Here is a 12,457-nt window from a genome sequence, read left to right as displayed (position 1 = left end):
TCCTCCACGGCGAGACGGTGGCGCTTGCATGCGGCGGGACTGGCTGCGTGGCGGGAACGTCGGCTCCTCCTTGACCACACATCCAATATAGACGTCGCGGTGGTGCGGGGGCGAGGCCGACTCCTCCTTCATGTGGCAACCGATCTGGTCGCCGCAGTTGTGCTGGGGCGAGGCCGACTCCTCCTTCCTAGAACAGAGCGGGGACGCCGGCTCGTGCTTCAAGCGGCGGCGCGGCGGGGACATGATGTCTGGCTTGACTCATCGTTACATTGGCTTAATGGAATGCGTTACTTGGCTTGAATCTCATGCGTGCTCGGAAATGGAATGGTAACTGATATATGTGCGACACTTTTTCAACTGATTCTGTGTACGAGAGCTAAAATCAATGTTAGATTCCCTCCCGAGTGATGCTATACATACAATGGTTCCTGTCCAAATATACGTACGATGTTGAGTTAAACATGCATCTTCACCGCTGGTTGTTATGAGAGAAGAATGAAAAATTAATCATGATCAATCACGTTCTAGTCATACTTGGGACGGAGCAAAAAGGTAGGCAAAAATGTTTTTTGTTTTTTGGTTCAGCACCATTCAAAGTTAGTGTCATAGCTAAATCGTGCATGAACAGTCTAGAGTACTTCCGATGCTGATTTCAAGGAAACTCGTGCTAACCAAATCGCAGCAGGTGTCGTGGCCTGGTGGCTGTCATCTCTGGGATTCTACTCTCAGGTCGCAGGTTCGACTCCCACATGGCCCTTTTTTGCGAGAATAGGAAAGGCAAAGTGGACGTGATCGAACACTAAACACATCGTCCGGATCTCTAGCTAACTGCCAGTCGGCAGGTATTTAGATTTCTCGTTTACTAAAATATAGTTTTATATTATGAGAAAGCTAAATTCTGAACCATTTCTGTTACGATCGTTTCTTTCCCTCAATTATCCCGTTCACCAACTCAACTAATGTCTACGGTTGTTAAAAACACAAAAGCTACATATTTGACCTTGTATTACTACCATATCACCCAAAATTCTGTATTTTTTTCGTTCCTTTCTTAGATTGTCTCTAGCGCATAATGTGTTATTTCTCAAGAATTTATACTTGAAAAAAGTTATTAAAATGTACCGTGATAAAATTCTATGTAAATATCATGATACAGACCGGAAACCTGAAAACTTAGCTACAAACACTGTGATAACTTTAATTCGAAAAACATTGTGAAAACCACACCGAAAAGTTCTGTGTAAATAACATGATAATATACGCACATCAATCACTTACGTACAAACACCATGGTAGTTTTTTCACCCGGGATTTTTTTACCCAATACATCGCCAGTAACTTCTGTGTAAATAGCATGCTATTATATGCACCATAGACCGAATAACCTACGTACAAATATCATGATAATTTTTACTCGGGAAAGAAGTTGTTGGAAATATACCTCTGATAACTTTTATCTAAATAGCATGGTAACATACTCATTGCAGACCTGGTAACTTAGGTACAAACATTCCCGTAACTCATGTGTAAATAACATAGTAATACACACACAGTAGACCTGATAACCTATGTACAAACACCGCCGCAACTTTTGAGAGGGGGTTGTTGAAAAACATAGGTCGGTAACTTATGTGTAATTAACATGGTAATATACGCACCACATACCTCAGAACCTATGTACAAACACCGCGATAACTTTTGACCAAGGGCAAAAGTTGATGAAAAACATACCGGTAACTTTTGAAAAAAATATGTTGTCGGACCATATCAACATGGGACCTAATTTCGAAAGTCTCGTCACTATGATTTTTTTATGTGAAAATGATATTTGTATTGAGCGACGGTTTGAGCTGCAAAATATGTCAATTTTTTGAATTTCTGTGAAATCTTCGCTGACGTAAGCATTTTTTTGTTTTGTAGTGCATGCGTGAATGTGTATGTGGGAGACGGTCGGAGAACCATTTTTTATGCCCCGGTAATTTTTATGTAAATACTATTATAACTTGTGTACCATAGACGTGATAACTTACATAGCACACACATGGTAAGTTTTTAGCTGAAAAAAGTCATGAGAACATATCAACATGAGGTTTAGTCGAAGGTCTCGTCACGATGATTTTTTGTGTAAAAATGATTTTTCAATCAAAACTACGGTTTGAGCTACAAAATATTTTTTGAAATTGAATTTTGATGGAATCTTTTGCTGGCGTCATTTGTCTTTTCTTATCTGCATGCAAGCATGAAGGTTTTTTAGGGAGAATTAGTACACATGATGCAAATATCCTAAGAAACAACCCCAACGACATGTGGTTCCGCATCAGGAGCACAACGGGGTGGTCTCAGCATGCCGTGAGCACGGGTCTGCCGTTGGCAACCGTGGTGTGGCGTTGCAGTGGGGGTCGGGCGCGATCACCGTTGCAACCGGGGATCGGGCTCGGCCGCCGCCGTGGTGCTTGTCGCCCACCTCTACCAATTCGTCGGCTGCCGCAGTGCACCTACCTCATTGGAGAGAAGGATGGCAGCGAGGTGACACGATGGCAAGGACGGGCGGTGCCGCTCCTCCCTCATCACCGTTCGACAGGAGCTCGTGGCGGACGATGATGGTCCTTTTCTTGCAACATCCTCCATGTTGCGATATCTATAACATTAATGATGTCGCAAAACTTTCTTCCGTAACACCTGTGTAAAGGTGAATACAATTTTTTTTTGCAACATTAGCTCTGTTGTAGAAAACATTTTAGAACAATATCTTTGTTGCAGAAGTTCTACAACATGAACTCTGTTGCAAATGTCCAAACACAATATCATCCTTGTTGCAAAGCTAGCAGCTGAATCTAGCTGAATCTAACATACACCCCACGTTGAATTGAATGGCTTGCAAGGCGGCGGATCTTTTAAAAAGATCCGCCGACCGACGCGTAGCATTGCCCAAATTTATAAGACTTTTTTAAGACGAAGGAAGCACTACACTACAGTAGTAGGACGGAATGATGGTACCTTTTACGTCCCAAAATATAGTGCATATTATACTTTTTGTGAACTTTGATTACCATACTATAAAAGCAATATCATCAGATTTATCATGAAATACATTTTCATAAGGTGAATGATGGTACCTTGTACTAATTACCGTGGAATTAAGCTGATGAGCCATACAATAAAGCTATGGGAGAGAGTCATTGAGCACCGCTTAAGAAGAATGACAAGCGTGGCCAAAAATCAGTTTGGTTTCATGCCTGGGAGGTCGACCATGGAAGCCATTTTCTTGGTACGACAACTTATGGAGAGATATAGGGAGCATAAGAAGGACTTGCATATGGTGTTCATTGACTTGGAGAAGGCCTATGATAAGATATCGCGGAATGTCATGTGGTGGGCCTTGGAGAAACACAAAGTCTCAACAAAGTACATTACCCTCATCAAGGACATGTACAATAATGTTGTGACAAGTGTTCGAACAAGTGATGTCGACACTGATGACTTCCCGATTAAGATAGGACTGCATCAGGGGTTAGCTTTGAGCTCTTATCTTTTTGCATTGGTGATGGATGAGGTCACAAGGGGTATACAAGGAGATATCCCATGGTGTATGCTTTTTGCGGATGATGTGGTGCTAGTTGACGATAGTCGGACGGGGGTAAATAGGAAGTTAGAGTTATGGAGACAAATCTTGGAATCGAAAGGGTTTAGGCTTAGTAGAACTAAAACCGAGTACATGATGTGCGGTTTCAGTACTACTAGCTGTGAGGAGGAGGAGGTTAGCCTTGATGGCCAGGTGGTACCTCGGAAGGACACCTTTCGGTATTTGGGGTCAATGTTGCAAGAGGATGGGGGTATTGATGAAGATGTGAACCATCGAATCAAAGCCGGATGGATGAAGTGGCGCCAAGCTTCTGGCATTCTCTGTGACAAGAGAGTGCCACAAAAGCTAAAAGGCAAGTTCTACAGGACGGCGGTTCGACCCGCAATGTTGTATGGCGCGAGTGTTGGCCGACTAAAAGGCGACATGTTCAACAGTTAGGTGTGGCGGAGATGCGTATGTTGAGATGGATGTGTGGCCACACGAGGAAGGATCGAGTCCGGAATGATGATATACGAGATAGAGTTGGGGGTAGCACCAATTGAGGAGAAGCTTGTCCAACATCGTTTGAGATGGTTTGGGCATATTCAGCGCAGGCCTCCAGAAGCTCCAGTGCATAGCGGACGGCTAAAGCGTGCGGAGAATGTCAAGAGAGGGCAGGGTCGACCGATTTTGACATGGGAGGAGTCCGTTAAGAAAGACCTGAAGGATTGGAGTATTGACAAAGAGCTAGCTATGGACAGGGGTGCGTGGAAGCTTGCTATCCATATGCCAGAGCCATGAGTTGGTTGCGAGATCTTATGGGTTTCACCTCTAGCCTACCCCAACTTGTTTGGGACTAAAGGCTTTGTTGTTGTTGTTGTTGTACATTTTCATAAGGTATATATATATTTGGTATTTTATAGATATGCAGGGTTTAGGAATTATAGTCTTGCACTTTCTTAGCAAAAATAAATAAATCAAACATATGCATAAGGGGATACTCAAACCAACTAACGCCTTGCAGGTACAATGTATTTCCCTTTTCCTTGGCCATCATCTCTTTTGGCCAAACCAGCATTCTCTCGTTTGGCCAAACCAACATCCTCTCTCTTGGCCAAAACAGCAGGCATTCTTGTACCATCCGATTTTGCCACAATAGTACGATCATCAGGGCACTGAAACAGAATAATAACACTTTAGTAAAATTACTGACAAGTACCAACCCCACAAGATATAAACATACCTTGTATATATATCTTATCCTAGCCTCCTCATCCGCCAGCATATCCTCCTCATTCTGGATGTATTCAGGTACCCCTTGATCGACCAAACCGCACCATACTTTGTGTGGGCGAGAGTGGCAACCTTTATATTTATGAGCATTGATAGGGTGCTTCAAATCAACATTTCCGTAACTGGTGCACCCATAGCATCGGCCTTAGAAAAAAAAACATGTGTAGACAGTTACTACATATGTCTGGGCATGAACTAGCTTAGATATTAAAACTACAGTAAAGCTAAGGTAAACATGACACTAGGGGCAGCCAAATGACATCTACCATATACATGTGAGCACGAACCGTATGAACAAAACTTAACGTAAGGCGGAAGAAATACCATTGTCATTGCGTTTCACCATACAGAAACAATTGAGCACATATTCAACACTTTCGCCCTTTATTTGTGTGACTTCAGCAAAGAATAGATTGTTGATGCCACCGTGAAAATTATCAGATCCTTTAGTCTTTGTAGTAAAATTGAGATGATAGTACATACTGAGGCAGCCAATCTTCCCCATATAAAATTCTTGGAAGCACACAACACCATCAAGTTCATATGCAAGATCCTGAAAAGGAGGCACGGATTGTATCAGCAACTAGTGCATGAATATAAGACAATTAACACAGCCCTGGTAATAGGACAGAGACTGAGGGCAAGGAGGAGGGAGAGAGAGCAAACCCCTAAAAGATGGTGATCTTCATTGTACTTGTCCAGTAAAGCTTGAACCAATAGGCTGATATTCCTAGGTTTCGGATTGTCTTTGGAAGACTTCTTCCTTGTGCCATCAGGCCAGTAAAGGCGATATCGTACCGCTCTCTCCGCCTCCGAAAGCCCATCCTTGCGCCTAGTTCAGGTCAGAGCATTCTATATGTTAAAAACATTGTAATTTCTGACATGCGAAAATCCATGAAAAAGTTGAGAACATTCACATTATTGGAGAGCGCAGGTCGTCGAGATGGCTCGCAATAGCATCATTGGCTTCTTGCAAGCTCCGGAATGGCCCACCCAGAGGAGGATACGTGTGGAAAGAACCCCCAAGATCTGTTCTGATGAAAAACTGTAAATGCCAACCAGAAAAGTAAGGAGCCAAAATAGGTGGAGACGAGTGCCTTGACGTTGGCGAGACGTCATGGGTCGCCGCCTCTGCCTGCGTGGAGGAAGAGGAAGTGTTGGTGTTCTTTGGCTCTAACGGCCCCGCGGGCACATCATGATAAGGGTACTCATATCTGAAATGGAAACATGATCAGAAGGTTAGTAGACAAGAAAGTTCAAAACTATGGAGATGAATAATTCCATAGTATGATGGATAAAATGAAAACAATGGAGCAAGAGGAACATACGTACCGTCGGCCTCGAGGCCGCCACGGTTTGCCGGGAGGAATAGACGTTTTTGCAGATGCTGGATGCTCCCGTCTGAAGCAGAAGAACACAAGCTCGATGAGTGCGTCGATGAAGACAACTTATTCATCAACTAACCATCGACTGAATAATATAGCAACCGGCATAGCAGAGTAGCAGACGCAACAACTAGTCGAAATCGAAAGCTAGCTAGTGGATCATGGTTAAGTTTGGATATAGCTGAGGATTGCACATTTCCTTTGTGTAGATGTGGTGATGGAAGTGAAGACGAGGTGCCACGAATTTGGCCATGTTGCTTGCTTGAGGGACAGTGGCTGGCTCGTAGAAAAATAGAGGAGCGAGCGAGCGAGAAAGGGATGAAGTTCATACTGCAGAGCCTCGTCTGGACGCTGGCTTCCACGTTTGCACCCGCTACGCCGCCGGGAGGCATGACCGGAGGGGGTTGGGCGGCGGTGGATGCAGCCGATGGCGGCGCCCCGCCCGGACGTCGGTGATGGCTTCTCTGCAGAGACGGTGGTCGTCGTCGCGGAGGCGTAAAGAGGGCTTTCGTGGGGAGACGAGGGGAAGCTACGGCACCCTTTTGTAGCTAGGGACCAAAAGCAGACCTGTGCTGTTCTATTTGTTCTTCATGTTTTGCTTGGAAGCGGAAACGGACACAGACCTCTCGGAAAGGAGGACGGGAAGGGATACTTGCCAAAAACGAGAACAGAGCGAATACGGTCGGGGACAGATACGAAAGCACGAGCAAACCAACAAACTCGTTCAATTGCTAAGATGATGATGCCTATGAATGAATATTATGATACAAATACTCTACATCCATCTGCACCATCAGTTCATCATGAATGGTTCTCGGCGTATATATAAGCAAGCAGCAACATGTTTTTCCGCGAAAAAAGCAACAACACATTGGATGAGACTCAAAACAGGACGTTACGCACGCTGGGTTGATCATGTGTTTAAATCACAAGTTAACATGAAGAGAAAGATTAGACAAAGGCAAACATCGGTCAAAGGACCGGGAGAGGGCATGTGGGGTAACGGGCAGTGGACCATGGATGGTTGAAAGACGCCGTCGACACGACACCAGCGTTGCAGCGTCCTCGACGATGAAGCCCGTTTTGGTCACCGGGAGCAGGGTGTGCGAGCAAGCGGGCACCACATGACCTAGTGTGGCAGCGTAGGAGCACAATTGGGATTCGGCACTTACAACAATAGCCCTGAATCCTGATGGTTCCTTCAAGGTGCTGGCGTGGAACCACAATGTGATCAGACGAAAACAATAACGCAACTTGAAATAAGACATCTATTAACAGCGTGTGCTCAGGAACACAAGAAAAGGTTATGAGACATCTATGAAAAGGCTATCCACCGAACCCTCGTATAAAGAAAAATCGTGTGAGAAGAACATGAACGATATCAAATCACAACAAGATTTATCAGGAGCAGCTTCGGATGGTCGGAAGTAAGGTCATCTTGATGCACTTCCTTTTTCTCTAGCTGCAGAGCTCGCAAGACCCTATACTGCAAGGGAAAAGAACACAAACATGCATATTCTAGTAAAACCTATATACTGCGCGAATCGATATGACCAGAATATGTTGTACAGAAACATAACGAGGTATTTACCTTTTTGTGTTACCAATTAGCCGGGATGCATCCAGGACTGCAATTTGTGGTCAACAACGATGAACAGAAAGAGATTTGCCGCTGGCTCAATGTCCATGTATTACCCACTATTCCACTTCTACAAGGTGCAGAAGGCCGTATCTCTAGCTTTAGCGTGCGAGCCGGTAGCCGATGTGCATCCACTTCGTAGGAGGGAAGCCATCCATAGTCCCCTTGCCATCAGCATTGGCTATATCTTTGCATGGGAAAAACAATCATTTCCTCCTATTATCCTTCATGGGGAATTCACTGGATGAAATAAGGTTTGATAAGATAGGTTGTTCACATCCTTCAGTCTTCCTATCAGTCCTGCTTAAATTGCTTATCACAGACCACTGCATCTCAAAGTTGGGTGTGTGTCCTGCTTGCTGCATGTCATGCAGAAGTCCTGCGGCTTCCGGTGTGTTGTTACACCTACGGTAGTTATCAAATACAGTTCTATACATGCCAAAGGATGCTGCAGACCCAAAGGTCCTTAGCATTTCCAAAATCTTCTTAGCGTCACTGGTTCTTCCCAAGGCGCAAAGGCCACGCATGAGCGCATCACAGGAGATCTCACTTGGTTTTAAGTTTTCCAACTGCATCTCAGCAAGAAAATCAAGCGCCCGATCAAATTCTTTCAGTATACATAACCTGTATATGATAGAGCTGTAACTAGCATCACTTGGAAGTCTACCATGCTTCAACATTGTATTTATCAGATTAACAGACATTTCCACGTCTCCCAGTCTGCAGAATTCCTTGATTAGCACATCAAAACTAATGTAAGATGTAGCTAGTGCACTTCTGCTCAGGTTGTTCAGACATGATTTTGCTTCAGAATTTCTTCCAAATGAAAGGAGAGCTGAAATGAGAGTCAACTCAATGACTAAACCATGCTTCCATTCACTGCCCTCAATCATATGAAATAATTGCAGTGCTTTCTCGAGGTTCCCTAACAAGCAATGGTGACTCAATACTATTCTGAGACTGCGGCTGCTTGGTGTTAATCCCTGAGCAATGCAAGCATCAAGCATAGTAACTGAACGGTCGGTATCTCCGGACTTGTGAAACCCATAAACAAGGAAATCATATGTTGTTTTGTCTGGAGAAATACCGTTACCTTTCATATCCTTCAACAAATCCAGAACCTGCAAAATGTTTCTTCTCTTGAAAAGATAGAATAACAGAATGTTGTATAAAATTAGGTCTTTTGACTTGTCACTGTCTTGGATCAGCTCCTTAAGGTATAATGCACTAGAAAACTGACTCTGCTCACACATTCTGCGGACAAGAAGGCGGTAGCTAGAAATAGATATGCCATGTATCTTTAGCATGATACAAAGAACTGCATCTACTTTTCTCCAATTGTTTAGACAACAATACGACTGAAGGATGGAATTTAGCAACTTGACACTTAATTTCTTCCCTGAAGTGGATGCTTGAACAACTGATATTGCCTGGCTTACTTTTCCTGTCTGCAGTAATTCGTTCACAATGCAGCTGCAAGCTGAGACATCAGAACATTCTGTTTTCATCATAGACTGTACCAAGTCCTTGCACCGTTCTGCATCAAACAATGCTAGTGAAGAGAATGCAAATTGGTGGGTAAACAGATCCGATATTTTGATTTCATTACCGCAGATGTCATACAGTCCAATCGATTCGACAGTCTTCTGCTCCTTTAGGAAGCCCTCTGCCACATTAAGAATCAGTGAACGACCCACATCCACACCCTTTTCTAGGAGAGCCTCCAGCATCGCACATCCAACATTAGTGTAACCTGTCCTGCATAACTCTTTGAGAAGTGCACAATATGCACTAAGAAACAAATTTGGATAGCAGTCGAGCAGCACGCTTATAAGCTGCAAGGCTTCCTCCATTACTCCCCATTTGCACAAGTGACTAATGAGGGGAATCACATCCTTCTTGTCAGGAGACCAACTAAACTTTGTTGCAACATTCCAACACTCCCAAAACCCTGCGATGTTCCTTTCTGTACAGAAGCCTATAAGCAAATAAGTATAGGTATCTTGATTGACTGGCAAGCCCCTTCTGAATAACCTGTCCAAAACTAATTTTGCACGAGCTGACGTCTCATTCTTACTCAGTGTTTGGACGACTAAATTTAGAGTTTGAGCGTCCAATTTATCAAATGTATATGGCATTTCCTCCATAAGGTCAATAACATCCATAACATGCGCAGGGCTTGCACACAAGGACTTGATTAGTTCTGAAGAGCTAGCTGGTGAAATGTAATGTCCCCATTGAAAAGCTTCATTTTTCAGCAGAAGAGCACTTGCAACATTGCCTTGCTGACACGCATTGACTATCTTCGAGTTAATATCTAGGTAAAGAGCATTATCAAGAATCTGTACCAACGAAATCTCAAACCTTTTGGAGTCAGTGTCCAAATACAGGCCATTGCCTACTGAATCAAAAAACTCGGCTTTTGGAAAGCCAGTGGCGTTATCTCTCTTGACCTTCACTCCTAAGTGGTCTAGCCCCAGGAAGGATAAGGCCTTAGAGAGCACACAATTTCCAGATGGAAGATCATTTACACCATTAGTCTCCATTGTTCTCAAGATATGTTCTATATCATCAAACTGCCTATACTTGCAATATCCTGCCAGAAGTATCCTGTATGTTAACAGTTCTGGCATTATTTTTCTTTCAATCATGTCTTCAAGGATATATTTTGCATGTCTGTACAATCCCTCTGTGAAAACACCACCTATAATAGCATTATAAGCACAAACTTTAGGTTCAATATGTCTAGAAAAGCACTCAGATAAATAGAGGAATGCAGCTTTGAGTTTCATTTCTCTACAGCTATGGCATATGAAAATGCCAAAGGCTGTAGCATCTGGGGCAAATCCTAAGGACTCTAATCTTTGCAAGACAAACCATGCCTCGTCAGTACCAAGATTTGTGCACAAAGACGCAAGCATTCGATTGCAAAGACGCAGCTCAGGTAAATACCTCCACTCTTCCAAGAAATTCATCATATCACCAATGTCCTTCTTCCTGCAAAATTCTTTTGCAACAGTTGACAAGGATCCCTTGCTTATTTCAATGTTCAAGCTCTTTAGCTGCCGAATTATACGAATAGCCTGTAAGAATTTGTCTCCCTTGACTAAAGCATTGACGACAAAATCAAGAATATCTCCTTCTGTGCAAGAGCCTAATCCAACTTCAAGCATGTCCACATATACTCTTAATACTAACTCCTCTTTTCTCTTTCCGACCAGACGATTTAGAAGTACTTGATAGCATGAGGCTGAAGGAATCAAACACTTGGACCTTGCACAATCAAAAAGTGCCACTGATTTGTCGAGGTGGCCAGCTTCTGAATACATCTGGGTAATCTGACTGAACAGTCTACTCGCATCGGTGAGAGCCCTGTTGTCATCCAGCAAGAGAAGCAGTGATTCAGCTTGGCTGAGCATATGAGCATCTGCAAGTATTGACACCATGATGTCATTCGACCTTGGAAGATGTCGGAAGTCCTTGCTCTGCCACGAAGCCCACCTATACAAATTCCACAGAAATCTTGCGTTCCTAACTTCTGCTGCACCTTGTCCGAAACCGATCAAAATGTCAAGAAAATCCTCAGGCCTCAGCCGCGAAGCACGCCAGAACCTGCGGAGGGTCTCCGGTGAGAGCCAGAGACCAAGCTTAAGTACATCACGCAAGCTGCAATTCCCTTCAAAGGTGTCCCTTCCACTGTCAAAAATGAAAGAGCACTTCGACATAATCAATTTCCCAATACCAGGGCCCAATTTTGCTACCAAATGGACATCAGCCTCGCACTCACCCCCAATATCGTGCTCCGCACTAAATCCGGTTTCCTCTGAAGCTCCGGCAATGGCTGAATTGCACACAGAGCTGCCTTCTCTCTTCCCCAGTGTGTAGTAGCGTTCACCTTTCAGCAAGGCCCCACTGTTGGAGTTCAACTCCGGAACATTATTGGCATAACCTCGGTGTCCAATCTTGGGCTCTCTCCTTAGATTCGAGCTGGAAGTGGTTGAAAAGAAAATAAAATTAGTGCCAAGCAGGAACAGCTGTGCCGTTCTGGAGCCAAGAAGCTCTGTCTCTGACGCACCTTGGTCGACGACGCCGTAGATGGATTGCTCGGCGCAACTGCCATGCCTTCCACATGTGATTCCCCCCTGTACCTGTCGCGCGGTTGGGGCCGCCGCATCGCTCACCCGCCGAGGCTGGTGGGCGGACCCATAAGCGCGCCGCCTTCCTTCTCCCCACGAATTCTCCCGGGACGGACCGCGGCGGCGACTGTCAGGTTGGGCGTGCTGGTGAAGGCGGCGCCGCGAGGTCGCCGCGCGCAAGGAGTGGCGGGAGAGGGGGTAGGGGCCGCCGGAAGAAGGAGCGCGGGGGGAGGGGGAGACGGCGGAGGCGCGCGGTGATCCCACCCGGCCGAAGATGGCCGGAGTTGGGTCAGTGGAGCCGCTGGGCCTGGCGCAGGAGGTCGTCGGGCTGCTTCTTTCTGATGCTTTGGATAACATGGCCCACCAAAAACACCGACGAGGCCCAATTCAAAACCGACACGAACGCGCGCCTCCATTCCGACAAATACTACAGGATTCTCAA

The 12,457-nt window shown here is 44.8% G+C and overlaps 2 protein-coding genes across 6 annotated transcripts; both read right to left on the bottom strand.

Annotated features, from left to right (window-relative positions):
* Positions 1 to 4,531: 4,531 nt before the first annotated feature.
* On the bottom strand, positions 4,532 to 6,767 carry LOC123093293 (uncharacterized). Its single transcript, XM_044515212.1, has 7 exons — positions 6,572 to 6,767; positions 6,188 to 6,256; positions 5,773 to 6,069; positions 5,522 to 5,687; positions 5,180 to 5,408; positions 4,806 to 4,999; positions 4,532 to 4,737 (listed from the first exon to the last, which is right to left on the bottom strand). Coding segments are annotated over exons 3-7 (756 nt in total). The 5' UTR covers positions 5,775 to 6,069; positions 6,188 to 6,256; positions 6,572 to 6,767; the 3' UTR covers positions 4,532 to 4,572.
* Positions 6,768 to 7,490: 723 nt separating this feature from the next.
* Positions 7,491 to 12,367, bottom strand: LOC123093291 (pentatricopeptide repeat-containing protein At5g15280, mitochondrial). 5 transcript variants are annotated; one of them, XR_006445233.1, is made up of 4 exons: positions 11,955 to 11,973; positions 11,667 to 11,866; positions 7,832 to 11,575; positions 7,491 to 7,726 (listed from the first exon to the last, which is right to left on the bottom strand). XR_006445233.1 is itself a non-coding variant. In XM_044515211.1 (3 exons), the coding sequence occupies exons 1-3, from the start codon at positions 12,008 to 12,010 to the stop codon at positions 8,765 to 8,767; spliced, it is 3,048 nt and encodes a 1,015-aa protein (XP_044371146.1). In that variant the 5' UTR covers positions 12,011 to 12,367; the 3' UTR covers positions 8,525 to 8,764. The 5 variants fall into 5 exon arrangements, 1 of the variants encoding a protein (XP_044371146.1); XR_006445231.1 differs by having other exon boundaries at positions 7,832 to 11,866; positions 11,955 to 12,364; XR_006445232.1 differs by having other exon boundaries at positions 7,491 to 7,721; positions 7,832 to 11,866; positions 11,955 to 12,364.
* Positions 12,368 to 12,457: the final 90 nt, after the last annotated feature.

Source organism: Triticum aestivum, chromosome 4B, assembly GCF_018294505.1.
Source record: "Triticum aestivum cultivar Chinese Spring chromosome 4B, IWGSC CS RefSeq v2.1, whole genome shotgun sequence".
NCBI classification, from domain to species: domain Eukaryota; kingdom Viridiplantae; phylum Streptophyta; class Magnoliopsida; order Poales; family Poaceae; genus Triticum; species Triticum aestivum.
The sequence above is the reverse complement of the archived record's forward strand: the minus strand, read 5'-3'. Positions and strand labels throughout refer to the sequence as shown.